The 27,525-nt window shown below is 32.1% G+C and overlaps 1 protein-coding gene across 1 annotated transcript; it reads left to right on the top strand.

Moving 5' to 3' along the window:
- The first annotated feature begins 78 nt into the window (after window positions 1-78).
- On the top strand, window positions 79-17,644 carry LOC139515912 (ankyrin-3-like). Its single transcript, XM_071305671.1, has 5 exons — window positions 79-154; window positions 4,979-5,018; window positions 6,142-6,258; window positions 9,475-10,182; window positions 13,294-17,644. The coding sequence occupies exons 2-5, from the start codon at window positions 4,988-4,990 to the stop codon at window positions 14,208-14,210; spliced, it is 1,773 nt and encodes a 590-aa protein (XP_071161772.1). The 5' UTR covers window positions 79-154; window positions 4,979-4,987; the 3' UTR covers window positions 14,211-17,644.
- The last annotated feature ends 9,881 nt before the right edge of the window (window positions 17,645-27,525 follow it).

Raw genomic sequence — 27,525 nt, 5'->3', positions numbered from 1 at the left:
AAATGAAAAAGTTATTAGCATTTTTCATTTGGTCCTGTCATTCGGTCCTGTCATTCGGTCCAGTCATTAGTGTAACCCGGAAACCAGATAAACTTCGGACAAGGAATTGATTTTCTCTTTGATCACCATATAACTTAGTTGTTAACAAACAGTGGTAATTGTTTTCAGATAAAAACAAGAAATATTTACCGATGTATCACACTTTTTTCAGAATTGTAAAATGAAAAGCTTTAAAAGATAAACATAGACATGAAATCTAATGATTCATTCCTGTTTTGTTCTCAAATTATCTCATGTTCTCAGACTTCTGTCACGTCTGTTGTTCTGGCCAAAAGTACTGCATAAATTTTACATTATAAAAGAAAATTGTCAGTGATGATAACTTATGTCTCTAATTATACATGAAGAGACATAAATTATGTGACAGATGTCACTTTGTTTACTTGTTTATGTTATCTGTTTTGGGGAAATTATCAGAGAATGACACTATTGTTTGCGGAACAAGTGTAGAGAGCTTTAAATCTGCTCCCGAGAAAAGTCAGTAAATAGATGGCGCCATCACTCCCATTGTATAAAATCCAGAATAATTTGGTAACTACGACGTACATTGTATTCTTACAGATTGAACATAATCATGATATCATGAAAAGAAAAGATTTTTTTTTCAGAAAAAAACCCTGCATTTCTAAGCTTTCTGTATTTTGTGTTCTGTAGGTGTCGCTGTTGACACTGGATTGTCCCCCTTGTAAATGCAAATGCTCTTTTGTTCTGACGTTGGAAAGTTCCTGGCGTAATGAACTAACTAGCCGAAAAGTTCTGGAGGAACTTCTTATATAAGGGGGCTCGCGGGTCTAAATCAAATTTTTTATTTAATATAGGATTTCTCTATATTTTTCTATAAATGAACTTCATAATCTTATACTTTATAGAAAAATGAAATAAAAAAATGAAATAAATAGAAAAATGAAATAAAAAAATGGGGTCACCGTTTATTTACGCTCACAATCAGCCTTTTTTTCTGTTGGAACTTAATAGGAGAAATAGCGGTTATATCAAAATAAAAAAAGAACTTTAAATTACAGAAATCGCTAAAATTTTAAAATTATTTAGTTTATCATGTTTATGTACAGCTTTTTTGAAAACAACAATAAAAAATAAAGGTCACCGATGAGTTAAAAAAGATTCATTTCAATTGTAATGCCAAAATATGGCATTTTTGCACCTAAGGGAGATAATTTGGAGCTTTTTCAATGATATTTAAATTTTAAAAGTCAGCTGGGGCCAACACAAATTTATTTTTTGGAATGATTTTTGTACCATTTGATAAAGTAAAAACTACTAAAGGTAATAAATAAAATTTGTAATGAAAAATTAGAGTTTAATTTTTTTCTGAAAATCTTATACTCGCGAGCCTCCTTAACTAGCTACTTTGTTCTTCCTCTGGTTTAAAAAATCCACCGTTACAAAGTGACTAGTTGAAAAGTTTATAAGGAACATAATAAATAGTTGGAAAGTTCCTTTCTACCAAATTAGTCAAAACTGGAACTAACATTTACAAGCACAAAAGTTCCAACAGAACTTATCAACCAGGCAGTAAGTTCTGTTTGGAAAATTGATGCAAAGTAAAAGCACAACATATTATATTTGAACCTTAAGCTTTCAAAGGGAAGCAAAGATACTGATTACATAAGTCAAAAGGAACTTATCAACAATGATCAACTAGCCATGGCAAATAAATCAAAACCGGAACTTACAAACTAGCCCAAAAGTTCCAACGGAACTTAAGCAACCAGTCACAAAGTTCCATTTGGAGAATTGATACAAAGACCCACATGAGGAGGGGGTATTTTTCCCTCTCTTGAAGGCACTATGAATACTAAATTTGTATGATAATGCTTATTAATGCAACTTATTCCGTTTACTGTGAGCTATGAAATACAACTTCAATTTTGCTGGGGGAGTTTGTTCTCCCCCCTCAGTACATCAAAATTTAAATAAATTTTCATTATTTCCCTAAAAATAAAGTTCCATGCCCCTTTTTTCATATTTGTCCCCAAAGAAACCCCTTTATAGTTTGTTGGATATTCTTGTAAATTAATGATTTGCTCTTACTTATACATGTACTGATACTTATCTTCCCCCTCTTTCTACAAAAAGGACAAAGTATGGTATACTAGTTTTTCTGTTCCGCCAGAACTATACAACTAGCAACATCGTTCCAGGAATTTTCAACTAGATACTTTATTCCAGAACTTTTCGACTGCACTCGGAATAAAACAACTAGTTGGAAAGTTCCATCGGAATGAAATAACTAGTTGAAAATTAAAGTTCCACTTGAACAAAGTAAATGACGGAACATAGTTGCTGTTACATAAATACTAAGTCTCACATGTACAATTTTCACTCTGGTAAACAACTCACATGTACTTCAAATATTTACTTATAGACCTGTGGCAACTGTTCTTAAAAAAATATACATTTATCATGTTTATCATTTAACAAGAAAAATTAGAAAAAATAATAATGTTGCGATCTTAATCAAAACTGTGTGACTCGCAAATAAAGTCACCCAACAATTGCAATAGTGTTTCATAAGAGACGGAGTAGTTGTCGTTTTTTCTTTTGACAATAAAAGCTCTAAATAAATAATATCAACCCTGTGTTAACATGGTTAAAGAATTTATCTTACCTCCTATACATTTCCAGGAATATGATTGGTTAAAAGCGTCCGCGTGCAAACCGTGTATATTTGATATTAGGTTAGTAGGGAGGCGGGGCTTATCTCATACACGGTAAGTAGTGGAGTTACGTCCCTTTATATTCCTTATTAGGTAAGAAGGGGGCGGGGCTTATTTCATACACGGTTAGTAATGGTGTTATGTCCCTTTGTAAAAACAAAACGGTACTGAGAAAAATTCTTAAAAGTTCCAACAGACGAAGAAATTGATGATTAAGATTAAAACAAATTCATAAAACACATTTAAACCTTACAAGTCGTTATTGTTGGCATCTGTTTTTGTAGGATCAATGGAAATATTTTCTTAGTATTGAAGACTTGCTCATTTTGAGAATCACTAGTCTTAATTTCACACATTAAGATAGTCGGTAAGATAAATTCGTTACATAGTGTGCTAGTGACGTAATACGGTATATATGGGGTCAGTAAATTCCATATGGGGATTCGAGCTTCGCTCTCACCCCATATGGAATTTACTGACCCCATATATACCGTATTAGGTCACTAGCACACTATGTAACTAATAATCTCATGTATTATAAGTTATCTACGTTCATATCCGTAGATATGTATATTTTAACACCCTGAAGTATCCCAGTACACCATGAGGCGTAGCCGAAGGGTGTACAGGGTACTGAAGGGTGTTGAAATATCCATATCTACGAATATGAACGTAGATAACTAATTTATCCCCGGTCATAGTCCGAATCGGGCGAGTTTTATGGAAATTCGGGTACAAAGTGTAACGCGAAAACGTTTTTTTTCATTATCCAAAAAGTTTTATTGAAATTTGGAAATTTTACATATTTTTTACGGGGTGTAGGGTACTACCTTTGGTAGAACCCTACAGGTAGTCAAATATAAGACGTTTTTAATACGGAGACAGAGAAACTGGATTGAGTCAAATTTGGCGCTCAATGTTGTGAGTGTTACACCATAGATGGTGTGACGTCAACGTTGGTAATTTGCATAGCTAGGTCAGTAGTCCCATACCTTGAAAATGTGACAGTCAAGTGATGCATTTAATGAAATGAGTGTAAACGATCGTCATAATAGGACAAAATCGTTAATGAATTAAATATTTAATTACAAACATCATGGATAATCTACAGATTTCAATATTTCACTAGGAGCAATCATGGAACTAAGGAAAACTTGGGTGAAGTTCCCCAGGATAATGGTTAGCAACTTCCGGGGAGATGGGTTAGCAACACCCAGGGGCTATGGATTTTGTAACGACGTGTGTTAACCAATCAAAATCCTAGATATATACTAAGCCGGGGATAAAAGTTTCTATCTAGCCTCTTCATAATTTTCACAAAATAGTAAATAATGTTCCACAGTTTCTAATTGACCACATTCACACTTGGGATCTATGTTTAACTTGATTTTGTTTTGATAATTTCTTAGGTAGTATCCTGATCTTAAATTTCAAATATTTTTTGCTGTTTTATGATCTGGATAATTCAAGTGTTGATTTTTGTTGACATTTTGGTGGAAATTGTAATAAAACCTTCCTGTATCAGAATTGTCCCATCGATGTTGCCACTTTTTATTTACTAGCATTGACTAAAATCTTTGCTGCTGTTTTGATATCCTGTTTAGTACCTGTAATATGAGCTTCATTTTCAATTTGATTTGCCTCTTTAGCTTCTTCTTTAGCTAGTTTTTCAGCTATTTTATTTCCTCCGACATCTGCATGTCCTGGGGTTCATTCAAAATTAATTTTTATTCCATGGTGTTTTTGGATAGATTTAATAAAAAGAGATTATTTCATGAGAAGTGGATCTGTGATTTCAATTTTCCAGTTAATTGATAAAATTCCAATAACTGATCATGCTGATTGTCTGTCGAAAATATTTTTACTTAATTTAAGCATAATTTCATGGACAATGCAAATCTCCTTTGTCTAGATATGGAAGCAATTTTTGAAGGCCTTGAGCAGTTGCTAACGCTTTTTTACAATAGATTTCTTTGGTCAGTTTTTGAGTTACATTTTTGTAAAAGCTTTAAGGTTGAACTCTGATTATATAAACCAGAGAATTTAAGCATTTTACAACATGTACAATGTTTAAAGGTGCTGTAAGAATTACTTGTTGACATGGTTGACGTATACTTTTGGAGAAGATTACAGGAAATTTATAAACACAGCTGTGTTAATTTTCCGGGGAAAATAAAAAAATATAAGAAAATGTTTTTAAAGAAATGTAATTAACTGATTATCATATTAATCTTTTTCAGAAAGACGAGATGGATGAAGAATCAAAAAGGTCTGATACAGGTGAATAATATATATCTTTTACATTTGTACCTTAATATATTCAATCTTTGAAGCATGAAAAGTATATATAGCATTTATACCATGCCATTTCAGCAATTTTCAAAAGAAACTGAGTAAACTCTTTGTGAAAAATTCTTGTTTTACACATTCATTACATTTGGTAATGTGAAAAGTCTTATTTTTTTTGTCCAATAAAGAAGCAGCTTCTAATTTTACTGAATTAAGTGCATGTATTATACTGATATGTATGTTGCTGGCACTTTAAGGTCATTTTTATGAATACAAAAAATGCATAAGAACTCGTATTCTGACAATTTCCTGAAATCGCAATAATTAGTCATGCATATTGTTCAGACTCAGACTTCTCTTGAACTGAATTTTAATGTGCGTATTGTTATGCGTTTACTTTTCTACATTGGCTAGAGGTATAGGGGGAGGGTTGAGATCTCACAAACATGTTAAACCCCGCTGCATTTTTGCGCCTGTCACAAGTCAGGAGCCTCTGGCCTTTGTTAGTCTTGTATTATTTTAATTTTAGTTTCTTGTGTACAATTTGGAAATTAGTATGGCGTTCATTATCACTGAACTAGTATATATTTGTTTAGAGGCCAGTTGAAGGACGCCTCTGGGTGCGGGAATTTCTCGCTACATTGAAGACCTGTTGGTGACCTTCTGCTGTTGTTTTTTTCTATGGTCGGGTTGTTGTCTCTTTGGCACATTCCCCATTTCCATTCTCAATTTTATATTGTTCAGTATATATTAAAAAAAATTGTAATGATAAATGCACAAAATATTTTCTGAATTATACAATATCAGCATGAATTCAAATTTTAAAGCACCAAAAACAACTAACATCATGAACATACACCTAAAAGACTCAAGTACTGATCTAAGAGAACTCACAGTTAGCATAAACTAGTTTAAAGCCAATATAAAATAATAAATAAATCATGTTCTCTCAGACTTTAAACTATTACATGGTGCAAAGTTACTGAAAGTCGATAGAATATCCACAATACTTACATTCAATTACTAGAAAAGAGCAGTGTACTGAAATTAACCCAGTTTATCTGAATTTATTTATAGATATGAAGTTAACCTTGTTTTTTTAATCTATTTATAGATATCAGACACATACAGGCTCTGCTATTTGAACAGATTGTTATGGACGGTGAAAGCGAAGACACGGTGAAGTTATTGGACAAACACAAAGATATCTTAGACTTGGAAATATTTATTGGTAGGTATTATGAGGTATGAATGCCCTTTACTCTAAGGCTGTCAAATGGGCATTTTCAGCTAAAGTAGATGTCAAATTGGTTGAAATTATACTGTGATTCATCAAAATATCCTAGTGGTAATTCATCAGAGGTCTCAAATAATTATGGATACCATTATTTTTGGAAAAAAATCAACATGATTTGCCAAAATAGGTTTTTTTTTTCAATCATCTAAATGAAAGTGTACATTTTATCGACATACACCAAAAATTACTGTTAACGTCATTTGGCAAGAATTTTTACCTTTTTCCATCATGAAGGTACCTCCATTTCAACCCTCTATTATATATATATTCTGCCATCTTTTAATTATGTGTTTTTCGCATATATGCTATATATTCTACCATTATAAATTCATCATTATCATGATTATTCTTCCATCTCATTTGGAGAGAGGTATCCTTTTTATTATACGACCGTATATTGCTATCACGTTGGCGTCGTCGTCGTCGTCCGAATACTTTTAGTTTTCGCACTCTAACTTTAGTAAAACTGAATAGAAATCTATGAAATTTTAACACAAGGTTTATAACCACAAAAGGAAGGTTGGGATTGATTTTGGGAGTTTTGGTCCCAAAATTTTAGGAATTAGGGGCCAAAAAGGGCCCAAATAAGCATTTTCTTGGTTTTCGCACTATAACTTTAGTTTAAGTAAATAGAAATCTATGAAATTTTGACACAAGGTTTATGACCACAAAAGGAAGGTTGGGATTGATTTTGGGAGTTTTAGTTCAAACAGTTTAGGAATTAGGGGCCAAAAAAGGGCCCAAATAAGCATTATTCTTGGTTTTCGCACAATAACTTAAGTATAAGTAAATAGAAATCAATGAAATTTAAACACAAGGTTTATGACCACAAAAGGAAGGTTGGGATTTATTTTGGTAGTTGAGGTCTGAACAGTTTAGGAATTAGGGGCCAAAAAGGGGCCCAAATAAGCATTATTCTTGGTTTTCGCACCATAACTTTAGTATAAGTAAATTGAAATCTTTGAAATTTATACACAAGGTTTATGATCATAAAAGGAAGGTTGGGTTTGCTTTTGGGAGTTTTGGTCCCAACAGGTTTTTAGGAATAAGGGGCCCAAAGGGTCCAAAATTGAACTTTGTTTGATTTCATCAAAAATTGAATAATTGGGGTTCTTTGATATGCTGGATCTAACTGTGTATGTAGATTCTTAATTTTTGGTCCCGTTTTCCAATTGGTCTACATTAAGGTCCAAAGGGTCCAAAATTAAACTTAGTTTGATTTTAACAAAAATTGAATCCTTGGGGTTCTTTGATATGCTGAATCTAAAAATGTACTTAGATTTTTGATTATTGGCCCAGTTTTCAAGTTGGTCCAAATCGGGGTCCAAAATTAAACTTTGTTTGATTTCATCAAAAATTGAATAATTGGGGTTCTTTGATATACCAAATCTTACTGTGTATGTAGAGTCTTAATTTTTAGTCCCGTTTTCAAATTGGTCTACATTAAATAACAAAGGGTCCAAAATTAACTAAGTTTGATTTTAATAAAAATTGAATTCTTTGGCTTTTTTGATATGCTGAATTTAATCATGTACTTAGATTTTTGATTATGGGCCCAGTTTTCAAGTTGGTTCAAATCAGGATCCAAAATTATTATATTAAGTATTGTGCAATAGCAAGAAATTTTCAATTGCACAGTATTCAGCAATAGCAAGAAATCTTCAATTGCACAGTATTGTGCAATAGCAAAAAATGTTCAATTGCACAGTATTGTGCAATAGCAAGAAATCTTCAATTGCACAGTATTGTGCAATAGCAAATATTTTCAATTGTACAGTATTGCGCAATAGCAAGAAATATCTAATTGCACAATATTGTGCAATAGCAAGAAATTTTCAATTGATTGGAGTTATCTTTCATTGTCCAGAATAGTAGTTGAATCAACTTAAATCATTGTTTTATACAATGCACAATGTATATTCACTTTTACTACCAACTGATAAATTAAAACACTCTTTACCATTCAGTGATAACAAGCACTTTTTGTTACTTTTAATATTTTATGATGTATTTAAATGAGTAGTTATTGTTGCAAACTCCATTAGAAACTTGAATTGAGATCAGTTTTGAAAAAAGGGAAAGGGGGATGTGAAAATAAAATGGTGGGGGGGGGGGGGGGGGTTTAATTTTTCTCATTTCAGATTTCATAAATAAAAAGAAAATTTCTTCAAACATTTTTTTGAGAGGATTGATATTCAACAGCATAGTGATTGCTCAAAGACAAAAAAATTTATTTTAAGTTCATTAGACCACATTCATTCTGTGTCCAAAACCTATGCTGTGTCAACTATTTAATCACAATCCAAATTTAGAGCTGAATCCAGCTTGAATGTTGTGTCCATACTTGCCCCAACCGTTCAGGGTTCAACCTATGCGGTCGTATAAAGCTGTGCCCTGCGGAGCATCTGGTTATCCATGTTTTTTTTAAAGTAAGCAGTGTATACATGATATAGTTATAAGGATTGTGACTGGTCTGTGAGTTAATGTATATTTGCTATATGGTCAGATCTTATGTTTTTGAATGTCATATGAATTGGTACTATGCATGCTTTTTCAATAGAAATTGTGACGTCACAAATTTTAAAGCATTCTCAATAGCACTAAAAGCCATGACAGGAGGATATATCTGCTATTGCTTTGAACATCTATTAGAACTGAAGCAGCTTCACTCATTTTGTTGTTGACTCTTTGCCAAATATTTGAAATTCTCTAGTTTTATCCATAGGTTGCCATTATAGAATTATGGCCACTAACCCCTTCTTTTTTTTCTACATAATTTTATTACATATATTTATTTTTGTTTTCTACCTGGAAAATAATTGAATTATTTTTTTTTTTTTTTTATATAAATTTGAGGAAACATATAAATGTAATATCAAAATGCTAAAAATGAAGTGTGATATCATTCCCAATGAGCATATGAGACATCAATTCATGAAGACCAAAGGAACAAACATGTGGAAAATAACAGGGGACTCACTTTAGCTTGATCAAAACTCAAACTGTAAAGTAAAAATAAAATAAACATGACAAATATTTTTTTGGGGAGTTTTCTGCAATAATGTTCTTATAAAACGTGTATCGGTATGTATCAAAATTAATATGAACTTTTTGTAATGCTGCATATTTAACTGTTTCCATATTTTATAGAAACTGATCAAACATGTACATGTGCCAAAATATATGAATCCTTCCCTTACGCCTCACTGCCAGACAGCACAAGTCAAGTGGAGGCTTTGTTAGATGTTTTATTGGACGATATTCGAAGCGGAATTTGCCATTGTCATTCCAGTGATGAAAGTAGACTCAGGGACTGCAAACCATCACTAAGTTTGATACACATAGCCTCTGGATTGGGATTACAGAATATTGTCCGACTGTTGAAACAGTATGGTTGTAATCTTAACGTGAGAACAAGTATATATGAAAGGACAGCACTTCATTTTGCAGTGAAGAAACATCAAATTGATGTTGTCGACTTTTTATTATCACAAAACGTTGATGTGAATGTCCAGAGTAATCCGGATAAAGTATCCCCTCTGGCCTTAGCAATGGTCAGTCGTTTTAAAGACATCGTAGAAAAGTTGTTGAAAGTGAAGAATATTGATTTAGATATTCGGAACAGTAGTAATGAAGGTCCAGTAATCTTGGCAATGCATTTGGTGGATGAAGAGATGTTTGGGATGTTACTGGATGCTGGGGCCAGTCCCAATGTGACAGATGATCGGGGGAATTCAGCATTGATGTTAGGTACCGTCAGGGGAGCTTGTTATGTTAAAAAGTTAATATCAAAAGGAGTCAATCTAAATGCTAGGAACAGGAGACATGAATCAGCATTGTTCTTTGCTACTTATGTTGGTATGTATAAACATGTGTTAGAGTTGTTTAAATAAAATCTGTGTATGCACTGTTAAATTCTACTTATAAAGTGCTAAATTAAAAAAAAATCATCATTTCCATGTTGAATATTTTTGAATTTTTAATAATAGATTAGAAAAGCAGGTTTAAAAATAAGAAGAAAAAATAACAGGCTATTATTTAAACTTGTGCTTGAAATTTCTAGTAAATTCCATGCTTATTCTGTACTGCAATGGTCTGTGCTGCCCACAACACTTTCTTTTACAAAGAAGATAGTACATTTTCAATAGAATGTACTGTGCCGCGCACAACACTATCAATACAAAATACATTATATGGACCATAATTTGCTATTGGGCTCCGTTTCCTATAACTATAGAAAAGTGATAAAATTTGAATTACTGTAAGAAAAGTTGTAACTACATCTAAAGATGCCATTATTTTTATTAACATACAAGTGTATGCTACTCTTCCCTAGAAAAAAAATTGAAATATACGAATTTCAAAGATTCTACAACCGTATTTTTGTGTCGTTTCTCGCGTTACTTTTTGCTTCCGAAGAGCATAACGCTGACTGATTTATAGATAATCGTCACCGGCAAATTCGTAACTTTTGCTTTCAAATAACAAAGAACATCGACCAATAAGAATAGTGAGAAGAAAATGCCGAGAACTATAAGTATTTATGTAGCAGATGTAAGAACAGTGGCGTGATTTTTGTGTCCGATTTCGTAACGCAAATTTTAGATGATGTAATCTGCTTTGTTGTAATAGAATTCTTAAAAACAATATGCAAATATGAACTCTCGCGAGATGTTCAAACAGGTAAATCAGAGATGATTTACATTCTTGTTTTGATCTTCGTAATAATTAAGTAAGAAAATGACGTTATCGTTATGCGTTACATTTCACACGAAACAGAAGTCCAGTTATTTATTAAAATTGTTTTTGTCCTTGAGTTCTAATCATTTCCGGTCATACGTGAAACATGTGACTAACATGTGATCACGCCCTTACAACCGGACATACGATATACTAGTTCTAAACATTGTTTTTGTTTCCAACGGGATGTTAGCAATCATAATCTGTAGACTTGTTTCGACTTGTTTAAAAAAGGAAAATACAATTTTCAAAGAGATTGCGCCGGGGGTCTATTATTATTCCTATGTGCATAATGTTACATACGATCTTGTGTGAAAATAAATGCCCAATGACTTGACAAAATCGATTTCAAATTTGACCGACGTTTAAACACACTACGTTTCCCAATAACGATGTAAAGGGTCCTTGGAAAATTCAATCGAAATTACGTCTCTTATCATGGTGCCGATGTTCGTTGGATTGATTTTGCTTCAGCAGTAAATATTACTGGATATTTTAGGTGAATAAAGATAATTAAATGAAAAATGCATGTTAATATACCGTTACACTAGGAATGTACAAAGTTGGTAACTTTGTCACAATTTTTAATTATTTTTTTTTATTCATGTTCTGCAAACACTTTTCAGAAACGCAATAAACTTGTCAAAGGAAAAGTAAACTTTTACCAGGCATGACTTGAAAGGAAGTACTTTATTGATTTTAGCCCACTAAAGTAGGTTAAAATGTGGAAACCATGTAGATGGTGTACAGGTCACAAATATCACATGGTGCCTATTTTAAAGATTTTAATTCCAAGTTAAAAGTGTTTTTCTTTACTGGATTTAAAGAATTTTACATTGCCAATGATTTGGAATAAATTTTATATAACTGGAATTTCAAAACCAAATATAAATATATTTTTTTGGCCAAAACATCAAGATACAACGATTATGGTATCCTGTATCAACGAAGAAAATATGGAAAATTCTGAATAAATTGTACTAATTGTTTTTAAAACAAGCACATATTTAGGATTTTTATAATACTGTTACATTTAAGATGGATTTTAAGAAAAAGTATACTGTTCAGATTATTTTAAGCAGATTTTGCAATAAAATAAAACTAAAAAAATGCTTTCGGTTTCTTATGGTTTCCTGTCACGTTTAAAAAAAACTTTAATATAACATTGAAAATAGATTTTAAATATTAACATGAAGCAAGTAACACTAGTGATGGTGTTTATTTATGCCTTTTGAATTATATTGTGCAAAATAAAGAAAATAAAGATTGGTTTCCTGTTTGGTTTCCTGTCACGTAAACGGTGAATCAAAATGTATTAATTTTTTCTCAAAAAACTCAATTGTTCCATTCATACTATTTTAACACCAACACAACCCACAAAATAAAAGTTAAAATTTTAGAACTTATAAAAAAGGATACAAAAAGAAACCAAAGGCCGAATACCAAATTATGGTCCATATGGAAAGTGTTATGAACCGCTCAAAACATTATTATACCAAATAAACATGGAATTTATTAAAAATTTCCAGCACAGAAAATTTAACAAATTCCATAATTAAAAATAATTCCAACTTTAAATAATAGCCTGTTAAATGTAAATCAGTGTGTAATGCTTCTGGAATAGAATATTTACTGATAAAGCTATGACATGTATGAACATGCATGACATGGTTATGATAGATTTACACTGTTCAACTAGTTACCCTTGTCCATCCATCCTTAGGTTTGTACTTCCCAAAGTTGGTTTGCCTTCTCTATCTACGGTTTGGCGCAACCAAATGTTATGAAACTTATACACAATCATGACAATGCTTATTTATAACAGCAAACACTACACAAGATTTAATTTTTATAGTGTCACTTTCACCCATCTTTAGTTATTTTCTTTTATTAACATGATAAATGGAAAAATTGCTGAATTTGGCTTTTCCATACCCTTAACTTTAGTTTACATCAACCAAATGCTATGAAACCTTTAGTTCTAAACATAATGTTTATTACCACCAAATACTGATTGAGTTTGATTTGAGTGGCAAAACTTTCACCATGGACGGGCTATGTCCCTTTATACGAGAGTTTATAAATGGAAAACTTGCTGATCAATCATCAATGGTTTGAATTATTACTATCATGACGCTTGTGTTTTTGACACATTCTTCTTTTATTATTTGCAATCATTAACAGGATTTGAGAATTTGTATTAAAAAAATTATAAATATATTTTTACAGAAAATGAAGAGATTGTACAGATGTTACTCCAGGCTGGTGCCGACCCCAATCTGACCTCAAGTGATGGAACCACTGCTCTTTTAACAGCCTGTTATCAAGGATCAACAAAAATTGTTCAGATTTTAGTCAATCATAAATCGGACATTAATGTCAGTAATCCTCAGAGATATTCCTCTATCCACATTGCTGCGTGGAATGGATACTATCAGATAGTCAACATTCTGCTCAAGGCAGGAATGCACCACGACACACCCACACGAGACGGTAACACGCCCATTGCCTTGGCAGCACATGGGGGCCATCAGAGTGTCATTGACATTTTATTGCCATTAGGTTGTAATGTAAACAATGCCGATAAGGACAAGGACACTGCTTTACATTATGCGGCATACAACAATATGGTCGAGGGAGTCCGAAAACTTCTGGAATGTGGAGCCGACCCAAATTGCCAAAACAGCTACAAAGCCACGCCTCTTTGGAATGCAGTGTACATGAAACACAAAGACATTGTAAAACTACTTCTAACCGCTAATGTAGAAATGGAAGTAGCAAGTGTAGGTATTAACCAACATTCCCAAAGTGACACGGCAGTACAGATTTATCCCAAGCCGCGCTCGCCTCTGTATGTTGCTGTAGACCGAGGATGTTTTGAAATTATGTTGTTACTGATAGCAGCTGGTTACAATCTTCATAGTGAGGCTTGGGTATTTTGTGACGATATGTATCCTAGTGAAAATCGTGATTTAAACATGCAAGCGTTATTGAAAAAGTTTGCCTCAGAACCTCCACGTCTGATAGCAGTGTGTAGGAACTTTTTCAGAAGGTCATTTGGTCAGCAGATTCACAATAAAGTGCAACATTTAGAACTCCCAGTGACTTTGAAGAATTATTTGATATTAGGAGATGTACTAAGTTGATTGCTCTAATTATATGTTCCCTACTTTCTGTGATTAAATATATTAAATGTTGCTGTGATACACGGGCTGTAAGGGAATATTGTGTATGCCCCGCCTACTATAATAGAGGGGTATTATGTTTATAGGTCTATGTGTGCTTTCATTCATTTGATCATCCTGTATCAGGCTGAATTTTTTGTTGATGAAAATTTGTTATGGAAAATGGAAAAATGGTCAAAACAACTTAAAGATAATTAAAACTCATTTCCATTAATTAAACTTTTAAATATGTATGCAAAAGTAGAATTTGGACCAAGATTTTGCAGTTTATTGAACCAGAAAATATTATAGTGGGTATGGCGCATGGTACCCTGTGTCCTTTGGACAATTTTTTCCCCCTATATTTTACTGATAAATGGATTAAATTTGTTTTGCCTGTAACATTTAGATACATTACAGTCTAGTGTTTAAATAAAAACATTTTAATAATTTCCTAGAATGTTGTACAACTTCGACAGAAGATTTTCAAGATCATGAAATAGGATCTGAAAAAAAAGGTAGAATGTTTAAGTAGTTTCAGTATTCTTCTAAAAAATTAAGTTATTTTTTGGCAGTAAACATTTCACGTTTACTCTGACAGCAGTGAAACCCTTTACACATTTATACAATTTTTCACTTAAATGTCCAACATGCACCCATTTACTAAATTTTTATACTCTTTATCTTTAAGTGTTTGAATTTTTTATTTTTTGTTCCTTGATGAAGGTTATTTTGAACCCTTTGTCAAACACATTGAAATTGGCATCTTGCATTTGAATATAAATTGTTTATTAATATTCAGGATGCAAATAAACAATTGTCAATTCAGAATTGTTAGTTAACCCAACATGCCCAAAATTGATGTTTTAAGATATTTTTGTTTTGTGTAAAGTACGTTAAAGTCATATGAATCTTCAAATTATGTTGATTGTTTACCTAGGTGACAATTGGTAAACTACAGATTCAAAACACGACAATTAATTAGCTGCCATATTCTCACATCATAACAGACAGCGAAAAAAAAAAGACGATTATACGATATGGATGCGTTAAAAAAGATAAAATTGTGTGCACAGAAGACTAAGTTTATGATATAATACATACGATGATTCAAAAATTGGACAATATTATTTTTCACCAAACACTTGTTTCATGACTTTAATCTGAATTATATATTATTTTCATTTTAAACATTGAACATTACATAAAGTTCTGTGGCATATTAGAATTTGGATAGATAATGTAGGTATAATCATGTCATTTCAAAAAAATCTATAGCATCGATCATACAACAACATGAACATAACGTTTACATATTTCATTATTACATGTATTATCAGCCATGAACATGGATCATTTTTTGTTAATCATGTTTATGTGGTATCTGGGTTTAAAAATAATTGTGAAAATAGTATAAATCAAAAGAGTTACTAAAAGTCATTGTAGAACTTTTTTTCATTTTACTTCAAAAATGTATTGTTATGCCCAAGTCTGGGCTTTAAGTTTGATCAAAGTTCATCTTAATGTTGTGCATGTGTGTATAAGAAAATAGTTTCTGTTCACTTACTTTTTCATATATTTTAACAAAAAAGTATACAAGTGTATATTTCACAATGACTTAAAGCTATCATGATTACCCTATTTTATAGTGAGATAATAGATTCATTTAAACACATATATATATTATTAAAAGTGCCCTTTCCTTATGTATGTGTCTGAAGATTCCAGATACATGTACATGTTTTATACACTTATTTATTTTCAATCATCTTGTTGAATACATTTATCTGTTTTGTTTCATGGCATCACCATCTACAATGTGGAAGGAGTTATTTAAAAGATCCATTTTAATGTAAAATTCTTGACACACTAGTTTTCAATGAAAGAAATATTCAAGCTTTGATTCAAAGTTGATGTTATAATCTGAAAAAAAATCTGACAATTTATTTTCTTAAAAATTATTTAGGTTGTAATTCTTGGGATTTAAATTCTATCATGAAACTGTCGAGTAAGTTCATGCATCAGCTTTTTTTAGAATTAATGCAAAATTTCATAGTTGCCAAGCAGTTTCTAATATTTCAGACAAAACTGCTAAATTTTATGAAGAAATTGCTACTTTGATTCCAAAATTTTTGCATTTAATAAAATGACATCATATTTTTTGTCCTTCCAGTAATCTGATTAAAGTTTAATAGCTTGGATTTATTATTTTTCTTGGATACCAATTTTCGTTGATTTCTTGGGTACAGGTAAACCACGAAATAAAATGTTCAAAAACGACAAATTTTGTGTAAAAGTGTATGCAGGTTTGGGGCAAATCCACAGAATTAAATATACACGAACATCAATGAACATGCAAATATTCCTCAATCCACGAAAATGGGTACAGACAAAAATAAAGGAATCTAAAGTATGCTAATTTCTTGCCAGACATGGCCAATACATCGTTTTTTAATAATTTACTGTGTAATTAATAATTATGCATGATAGGTTGAAAGTTATTTGTAAGTGAATTCATTATTTGTGCATTGCCTGGGATTTTGAAATGCAAGGAATGATTGGGGTATAAAAATATGGTCACCTTTACTACCTCTGTTCTAGTTGAAAAAATTGACAGAAAAAGCATTTTTAAATTTGGTCATCTTTTTTTGGTGCCCTGGATGTATAACTCTACAGCTATCTGCAGTCAGAATGGGGACTTTAAATCTGATCTATTGTCATCCATTGTGTCAAGATAAATTTCCTACCTTTGTCGCAATCAAACACACAGCTTTCGATAACCCTCTGTGGGGACCATATGGTGCCTTTCCAACATAAGCTAATTTTCGAGTGATAGATAAATTTCCTGCCTTAGTCGCAATCAAACCCAACCTTCCATAACCTACCTATAGTATCAATTGTTATTCTTCTTGTCTTGAATATGCATGAAATATTGGGACTAGATATTAAGCACACATCAATGAATCAATCAATAATGAACAGGTGGCAGATTAAAAATGATGAGTGAAGGGACTTCAGTTTGAAAATTTATTTGTTAAGATAAATAGTAACTAAATCGACCATATGCAAGAAAAGACATGTTAAACAAAACTATTTTATTCTGTGATTTGGCCAAAATATGAACATTTTTTTTAATTTTGAATGAATTGTAAGCTATCAGATTTGAATGTTAAGCTTAAATTTGTTAAGTTTTGATGTTGAGATGTAAGCAAATGGATAATTGATGTTGTTGTTTTGCATTGCAAACTTGAATGGATGTTATTTCAGCTTTTTTGAAAGATAACATTTTGTATTGCTATTGATATGCATAAATATATGACATCGTTATTTGTTTTTATTTATTTCATTGTTGTGAAAATGTATATTGTTATGATTTGAATATTTTTTTTTTCATGAATAAAACTCAGTCTATATAATTTGAAGTTCTATTTAATCCTATGAAATGGATATATATCTGTCAAACATACAGCAATGACTTCAAGTTATAACATTCCCAAGCCACTCTCCCGTTGAAGGTGAAATGGTAATGGTCTGAGATTTTTTTGACAGATTTCTTGCATACTCTGTTATATTATTTGTCCTTATATTTTCTTGACTGAATAATACTGGCAGTAATTTGACAATGTTTAATTTACGGGAGCTGAGGTATAATTGGACCATTTTAGCTTACTTGACATATAGGCCGTACAGGATCTGGTGAACACTCATTATTTTCATTCGTCTTTGTTTGTCTGATTATACATCATCTTCTCTGAAACCACTGGGCCAAAATTGCAGGAATAATGTTTGTATTGTTTCTATGAAAAAATTCTTGATTCTGAACACGAATTTAAATAATGATAAGGGGGTCTTCAGTAACTATTGTAAGACTACACTGGGATGACCTGCTTTTAATTTAACTACTGGGCCAATTTAAACCAAACTTGGTCTCAATCATTATTGGGGTATCTTATACTATCTATTTTGATTTTAACCTTATCTTTACATGATTTCCAAACCACAGGAGATACAGGTGAGCGACACAGGCTCTTGGAAGCCTCTAGTTTTAGGTATTTGAACAATAACACCTTGTGTATGCAATTCTTTTCTCTGAGACTTTTTAACATTTAGAATAAAGCAAAGTGCTCTCGTCCAATGAAATTGTAAAATTTGGTGTTTCTTAATTGTGAAGAATGAATGAAATCATATTCTTAGTAAAGAATTAACCTTTTGTTTAGGCCTTTTTCAGTTAAAAACAAAGATTTTATATGAATGATTTACAAATGCCCTGAAGCACATTTATCAACTTGAAATAATTCGTGATGAAAACTGACTCGAAGTTAAATTTATAACATACAGTGAAATCAAATTAATATGAAGTTTGCTGATGCAGTGACATTAGTACTGTTAACGTTATACTTCCAATTTATACTAAAACAAAACTTACAATTTCAAAGCAATGCAAAAAATGAAAATTTAATCATATATAAATCTATTTAGACTCTATATAAACTGTTTTAAAATCTCAGATTATTGGAAAAAGGAACTTTTGAATATATTTTAAAAGCATTGTATTTCAACATTTCCCTGACATAATCGGATGCAGTAACGGATCCAGAAATTTTAATAAAGAAGGGGGGTGCACTGATAGCTTAAGAGGGTGGTCCTCTCCATTTATGCTTTAGTTAATCCCTAAATAATCAATCAACAGTTTCCCATAAAAGAGGGGGCGGCATCTTGCTTCCCTAAATTTCAACGGCTGTAAAATGAAATGTAGTTGTAGTCAAATTTTGAATTTAATGATTTAAACTGAACATAAGTAAAAAAATACTTCCTCGCTAAAATATAACATGATTTACATTCATAATCACAATCAGAAAACTTTTCTTAACATTTCATTGTACTGTTGTGTCATCTAATGTCTAAATCACAATTTCTATATTTTGCAAATTTGAAATAAAGTCCTTGCATCACTAAACTAATCCATAAATGAAATAGCTATTAAAGGAAGCTATTATTAATTAAGCTAAATTAAAAATGCATTTATTGCAAACATGCACTGACAATGAAACTGATTTTTAAATACAACCATTCAAGAGATGATTGTATCCTTACACTTTACAATATTCTAAGCTTGTGTATTTATTAAATATCTTTATTCTCACAAACCAAATTACAAAGGTATAGAGATAATTAAACATATTTCTAAACAATTACATAAATAAATAATGTACGAAAGTAGATAGAGGCATTCACAATTGTTCACCCAGAAAAGTTCAATTTGTTATTGATCTCCTTAATAAGTTTACATAGTTCGTTCAGTGCAGTACATTTTTTTGGAATCACTAAGTCATAAAACTTCAATGTGTTTGGTTTATTTCTATAGTAAAATGCAATACATTGTTTTCTACAGTTATCAAAAGCTGAACAATTAAAAATGTAATGGTATTCATCACCAATGGCATCTGAATTACACAATACACATTTTCTGTTTTCTCTTTCTATGTTTTGCCATCTTCCAGTTTCTATTGGAAATTTCATGTTTCAAAGTTCGAAATTTAAGAAATAAGGATATCTGCCTATAATCCAAAATATTTGATTCATCATTCTCATACGTATACGAAATCTCTTATAGCTTGTGTGATTGTTCCAATAATACGTAGTTCAATTAACCATTTTTATTCTACCAATGTTATGACAAAAAGTGAAATAACAAAATACCTAACACCAAGGAAAAGTTAAGCAAAAAGTCCCTTCCGAAATTGCAAAATCAAAAGCTCCAACACATCAAACAATTGGAAAACCACTGCTATATCCATGACATGGTAGATACATTTCCTTATATGGAGAATAGTGGATTAAGACAATAACAATCAAAACCAAGGATTAAACAAAGACTCAAAAAACCAAAGGACATTTACATCAACAGTTATAAATAATAAATAAGAAACAACACGAACTCCACTAAAAACCGGGAGTGAAATCAGATGCCCCGGAAGGGTAAGCATTTCCTGCACCGTATACGGCACCCGTCGTATTATTTCTTTGTTCAGTTCGGTAATGATGGAAGGTTATTATGACTGAGGAAGAATATCAGATATGATTTCTTACACACTTTTGTCACAATGGTCAATCAGCTCATGATGGCGACCGTAAAAATTCTTGAGTGATGACCTTAATTTGATTGATTCATAGCCCTGTCTTAGCAACTTTTGAGAAAGCAGTATTCCTCGTTCAACAAAATCAACGTACTTTGAGCTAGCTCTAGAGTAACGAATCAATTGAGACACATATACTCCATATGCACATACACTCCTCTGGGATGTTGCCACTCAGAAATGGAAAGTTGACTGTAGGAAAATTAAAATCATCGCGTTTGTCATAAATTTTGGTATTCAACCTACCATCAGTAGTCATTTCGAGAAAAAGGCCTAAATATGAAGCAGATTTATATGTGTCGGTAGTATCTTTAATTTTAAGTTCACTTGGATATATTAAATGTAAGTGAGCACTGAATCTATTATTATTATGAGACAGTACATCATCAATATACCGAAAGGAGAAATCAAAAGACTGGGCTAATTTCTTTTCTTTTAATATAGGCAAAAAAAGTATACCGTTCAATAGTCATAAATCGATTGAGCGAAGCAAATCTGGGTAACAAAACAAAATCGAGGGAACCATCAAATATAAGAAGAAAAAAAACGGAGCAACAGAAACACTTGAGATGCAACAACTAGAAATGCAAACGTACATAGAAACTGAACTAGTATAGATAACAACGTACGCCATATTCCTGACTTAGTGCAAGACATTAAAAACTAATTGGCGGGTTGAACCTGGTTTTATGGCTAACCAAACCTCTCGTTTATATGACAATGTTGAAACTACCACTAAAATAACAACATTACGTGACAGGAATACAGAACAAATACATGCTATATGACAGAGCAATTCATAGATAATTGATATAGAAGTACATTACAAGGGCCTCGGACGAGTGGTCTAAGAGGTTACTTATTTAATCACTAGCCAGTCAACACTGAGGTTGTGAGTTCGAACCCCGCTCGTGCGGCTGCACACGACTCCAATCTCAATTGGCTAGGATTGTCAGTTTTCCTATCGAAGGTCGGTAGTTTTCTCTAGATACTCCGGATTCCTCCACCAATAAAAACTTGCCGCTACGAAATAGCCCAAAAAGCGTTGCTTAAAAGTTGCGCTTTAACACCAAAAAAATCAAATAAAAAACAAACAAATAATAGTACAAAACAACGTATAAACCACAAAATATCAACTGACACCCGTATCGGCTATAAAGCAACCTGATTCATCATTTATTTATCAAATTTAGAGATAATAGTCTCTTAATAAAAGCCTATCATAATTGTTGATATATATATTTTTTCCAAATTTCCTCATCGAATTGTTTGCAATTGTCATAGGAAAAAAAAATGCTTACATAGTCAAAAAATTTGGAAGGGTTCCGCGGAACCCAGTGTCTCGCCTACTTTTGCTGTTAATCACAAACTCATAAAAAATGGTGAAAAAAATCAATAAAATTATTCCTCTCGATACTATCTTTTGATTATCAGAAGCTTCTGTCCAAGTTTGGTAAAAATCCAGGCTAGTTTAAGAATCTTAAAAATGTTTTAAAAACTTTAACTGCAGACTGTATGTAATGTTAACTGGAAGAAAAAAACTAAGTCCATTTATAAGTAAAATACGGGGAAAATGAAATTTTGTTTTTCCAAAATTTACTTCTGGATACTATCTTCTGATCATAAACAAGCTTCTGGCCAAGTTTCGTACAATTCCAGGATAGTTTAAGAAAGTTATTAAAATTTTAAAAACTTTAACCACAGAGTGAATGTAATGGTTTCTGGCAGAAAAACTAAGTCCATTTATAAGTAAAATACGGAAATAATGAAATTTTATTTCTTAAAAATTTACTCCTGGATACTTTCTTATAAACATAAACAAGCTTCTGTCCAAGTTTGATAGAAATCCAGGATATTTCAAGAAAGTTATTAAAATTTCAAAAACTTTAACCACAGAATGAATATTTGTGGACGCCACCGACGACGACGATACCGACGCCGACGGAATGTAGGATCGCTATGTCTCGCTTTTTCGACTAAAGTCGAAGGCTCGACAAAAATGTAACTTTAGTAACTGTTTATATTTTCAATGAAACCTTTTCTAAAAGTCCTGTGGTTCAAACAGAGTTTTTTTAAGATGTAGTCGGGTAATTGAAAGTTCGAATGATCCACAGCCACTTTCGATTCAAATCTGGCTAGTCTTTAAATAAGCACCATCTGAAAGAAGGTAAAACAGGGTCAATATAGACTTAATATGATAAATCAAAGACACACATTTTTATAAGAAAAATTCATGTGTATTAAAAAAAACCGCATGCAGCATCTGTTAACACAAATATTGTTTCCCTAGAACGGTTAACGAATTTTGATCAATCAGTGTTACAATTACTGAAGGAACTACTAAACAGATAATGTCAAGAAGGGCAATGCTTGGATTTTTTTCGGGAATCATATAAACAAATAATTGGTCTTCACAAAAAAGGAATGAAATATTCAATAGATTTGAATTTTCGTAAATGTTCAAGCTGATGATGATATGTTTTAGAATTTTTTTCGTTGAAATTGAAGTTATAACTCATTGTTTATGTATTTTACAAAGCATTTAAAACATCTAGGTAGAATCTTAAATGCAGGGCCTTAACTCATATAGATAACATACCAATGATACTAGTGCTGTTTTAAAGATATATTTCACATCAATGACATGTTGAAGCTAAGTGACCAATTTGATCCCTTTGATTTTCTTTTTCTGAAATTAAACCGTGCATAAATGAGATAAAAATACAATGTATCTTTCAATAATTTGTCCTGTCAAATATTGGCGTTTACAATAGGAATGATATATTTATGCAGTTCCAATAGTATTTAAAAAAAATAGTGTATTTGATCCAGCAGAGAAAACAACTAGAGGCTCAAAGGAGCCTGTGTGGCTTACCTGATATTTTTAAATTACAATTGATGCATGAAATAATGCAACCGTTATAAATATTTTTGCTGTAGTTTTAGAGATATAGTCAAAAACTGCATTTTCCTTTTAAACTAGATAACACAATGCTGGTTGTGGCCAAGTTTAGTTAAATTTGTCTCTATTGTTTCAGGAAAAGACTTTTGTAAAGATTACAAAAATTTACGAAAAATTGTTAAATTTGACTGTAAAGGGCAATAACTCCTATGGCCATTTTGGTCATGTTGCCGTATTTGTAGATGATACTTTGCTGAGTATTACTGCTGTTTACAGTTTATCTCTATCTATAATAATATTCAATACAGTAACTCAAAACTGCAAAATTTCCTTAAAATTACTAATTCAGGGGCAGCAACCATACAAGCTGCTTTTCTGATTCGTTTGAAAATTTCAGGACAGATAGATCTTTACCTGATGAATATATTAACCAATCGTCGAATTTACTTTAAATGCTTTGGTTTCAGAGATATAAACCAAATTCTGCATTTTACCCCTACGTTTTATTACAAAGATTACAAAAAATTACATAAATTTGTTAAAAATTTACTATAAAGGACAATAACTCCTTAAGGGATCAATTGACCAGTTTGGTCATGATGACTTATTTGTAGCGTTTTCTTTGCTGATGTTGATCTGATAAACAATTTTATCCATGTCAGATTTGCTCGTCTTGCTTCGGTTTCAGAGATATAAGCCACAATCTACAATTTACTACTATGTTCTTTATTCAGCCATGATGGCCCTCTTGGTTGATTGAACGGGTCGTCGGGCACAGTTTTGTCAAACTCAATACCCCAAGGATGATTGTGGTCAAGTTTGAATACATTTGGCCCAGTAGTTTCAGAGGAGAAGATTTTTGTAAAAGCTAACGGACGGACGACGGACGCCAAGTGATGAGAAAAGCTCACTTGGGCCAAGTGAGCTAAAAATGTAGTTCATACAATCTGATAGAAATACAAACTTTCTGTGTTTTGCGACACAAACACAGTTTTTATTTACAATGTTAGTCCTAAACATAATCTAGGACATAACCGATATCTGATTTAAATATAGGACATATATATTTTTATATACAATGTTTGTCCTAAACGTAATCTAGGACATAACCAATATCTGATTTAGGTGTAGCGCAAATTTTATGCTAAACAGATATGAAAGCACTCCGTTCTACTTCTTTACCGATAATAATTACCAAAGTTGTCTATCTTTCTACACAAGACGGTCGCTCGGACAACTCAGCTTTTCCCATATTAACAATTTGTACTTTTTTGTAAAACAATGACTGAAATGAGTCGAACATTTGTAATAAAGCGCATCAAGGATTAGTGCAGATATATTTTTCCCGTTTGCACAGACGGTTGCATGTAAGATGTGTAAAGTTGGTACAAATGATCCAGAAAATTTTGATACTCAATATATGTTATCATTCTACACAAAGAACCATTCAGTTAGGAAATGGTCCAAGTAACAAGTCAGGAATATGACAGTTGTTGTCTATTCGTTTGATGTGTTTTGTCATTTAATTTTGCAATGCTATTATAGACTTTCCGATTGAATTTTCCTCGAAGTTCAGTATTTTGTGATTTTAGAAACTTTACTTTTTAGAAATTTACTTTTTAGAAACTCTTGGTCTTAATATATCGCTTATTTGACAAAATGTATAACTAATTTTATTACATTGCCAGCTCACTTTCGTAGAAAAAGATGGCACTATGGGTCTGATAATTGTCTATCATGTCTTAAAATTGATGCTGAAGAATGTTGAAAAAAGCGTCAAGAGTTACACAGGGTTTGACATTCGAAAGCTTCCAATCGAGAGAGCATAAGAAGTAGTATAATGCTTCTTCAAGCACCTTTAAAGTTATTGATGTGGCAGCCTCTTAGTGAAATTCGCATGATTTTTAAAGGAATTGATATTGAAATATATATATATTCCTTTATTAATATTTGTTTTAGTTATTTCTTTCGTGATTTTAAATGCTGCTTGCCAGAATGATATCTTTTCAGTTCTAGATTAACTATAATTATTTGTTAAAATAGAGAACGCAACTCTTCCAAACTAAAGAATGCAATTCTTCTGACATCATGCCCATTGTCTGCTTCACTGTTTCAATATTAAACTTGACATACTGAGTTTTATTGGTCATGCTAAATTTATTAAAAGTGGATTGGGAAACAAGTTATTGCAACTTATATTAATCCCTATTACCTTTTGCGGGTGCGAGTGTTGCCTTGTAGCGGCATAATCTGCTCTTTTTCGAAACCTACAACGGTGTCTTTTACGTATTAAAGATATGGCTTTCTCTTTGCACGGGTTAACCATTTATCGTCGGTATCTGACGGAATATCATCGAAAATGGTGTCAAGGAGAACTGAAAATTCAGACTCTGAAATTTTCTCTCCGGTAATCCAAATCACATTTTAAAGGTTGCATTTTGTAAACAACTGATTTACAAACACGCCTCTTTTGGGGAGATGTTTCATATACATATTTTATTCTATTTTGCTTTGTCTTACTCTCCATATATCATATCATTGAGACATAGCCTACTAAAGACAGTTGACTCACATCTAGAAATTGACAATGAGGGTCGATTGAAAACAAAACTTTACGACAAAAGAGATGATTTCAGCTTCCCAATTGTGAACTTTCCATTTTTAAGTATCAACATTCCAGCAGCACCTGCATACGGTGTATATATCTCCCAATTGATACGATATTCCCGTGCTTGCATTTCCTATCATGATTTTCTTGATAGAGGGTTGTTGCTGATAAGGAAGCTATTAAATCAAGAGTTCCAAATGGTGAAGTTGAAATCATCTCTTCGTAAATTTTACGGACGCCATCACGAGTTAGTTGACCGTTATTGAATAACCGTTTCACAAATGATAACGGATATGTTGCTTACGGCGTAACTACAATCCCCTTCCCTTTCCTAAATGTGACCTACCGAATTAGACTATTTACCGGATTTTTTTTTTATCTCATAAGCAACACGACGGGTGCCACACGTGGAACATGATCTGCTTACCCTTCCAGAGCTACTGAGATCACCCCTAGTTTTTTGTGGGGTTCGTGTTGTTTATTCTTTTATTTTCGATTTATGAGTTTGACTGTCCCTCTGGTATCTTTCGTCCCTCTTTTAAGCCCGCATCTAGATGCAGAGTTTTCTTGCTACGTTGCAGAACCATTGGTGATTTTGACTTTTTTGGTAAGGGGGCTCTTTGGTCCAGTTGTTGTCTCTTTGACATATTCCTAGTTTCCATTCTCTGTTCCAAGATGATATATTTTATTAGAGAAAATAAAAGCGAAGTAAGCTGTACACTATCAATATTGGTAAATATTTAACATTATTATATTTTAATCCAAATTTCAATGTTTGTAAAAGAAAGAAAAATCAATTAATTATATCAGAGACATTATAATTAAACTATCTAAAGCTATGGGTAAACTATTGATAAATGTACATTTACATTTTTCCTGGCAATATCATTATTTTAAGGAGATAATGGATCGGTATCATTTTAATGTCAACAACGCACACAACAGGCATAACAGTCTTACCATCTTTCAATTTTATTATTAGAATCTCTCACCAGAGCAAACAGCTCATCACTCCAACATGCTGCATTTCCTACCTGGAAAAACTAAAGAACAAAAGCGATCCAAACTGCAAAGTTCATTTCACAATTATAAGTCTGAAGACAAAAATAACAGATACTTTTAATTTGGTAATTAATAAAATACAACATGAATTCGTCCTCTTAATCATTGTAAATGGCAGAAAATAAGAAATTGAAGTCTAAAAAATAGAAAAGGAAATTTACAAAGCTAAAAATGATGGGTGCATTACCCAGTGCATCATATATACGTATCATTTTGTGCCATCTTTAACACTCTATAATATGCACAGAGTAAAGGAATCAAATTACTTTAAAAATTCATAAAGAAAATAATACAGTACGTTATGACACGGTGTTTAAAATTGGCACGTTATGTCATATATTTGTTACATTTGTATATGGACATGATCGAGTTGTCGTAGAACGATAATCCATCCTCGTTTTCTCCATTGTGAGTTGATTTTTGAATTCGACTCATCTGCAATTTTCACTTGGAATTACGTCACAGATTGTGCCACTTAAGAATGAATGTACAAATGCAGTAATCTAGAATAAGCGAATACTCTTAGCAAACTTTGTTTGCGTTACAATACAATTTAGTTTAATTACTAACCACATGTATGTCATGTTT

Source organism: Mytilus edulis, chromosome 3 (genome assembly GCF_963676685.1).
Source record: "Mytilus edulis chromosome 3, xbMytEdul2.2, whole genome shotgun sequence".
Taxonomy (NCBI): Eukaryota; Metazoa; Mollusca; class Bivalvia; order Mytilida; family Mytilidae; genus Mytilus; species Mytilus edulis.
The sequence above is the reverse complement of the archived record's forward strand: the minus strand, read 5'-3'. Positions and strand labels throughout refer to the sequence as shown.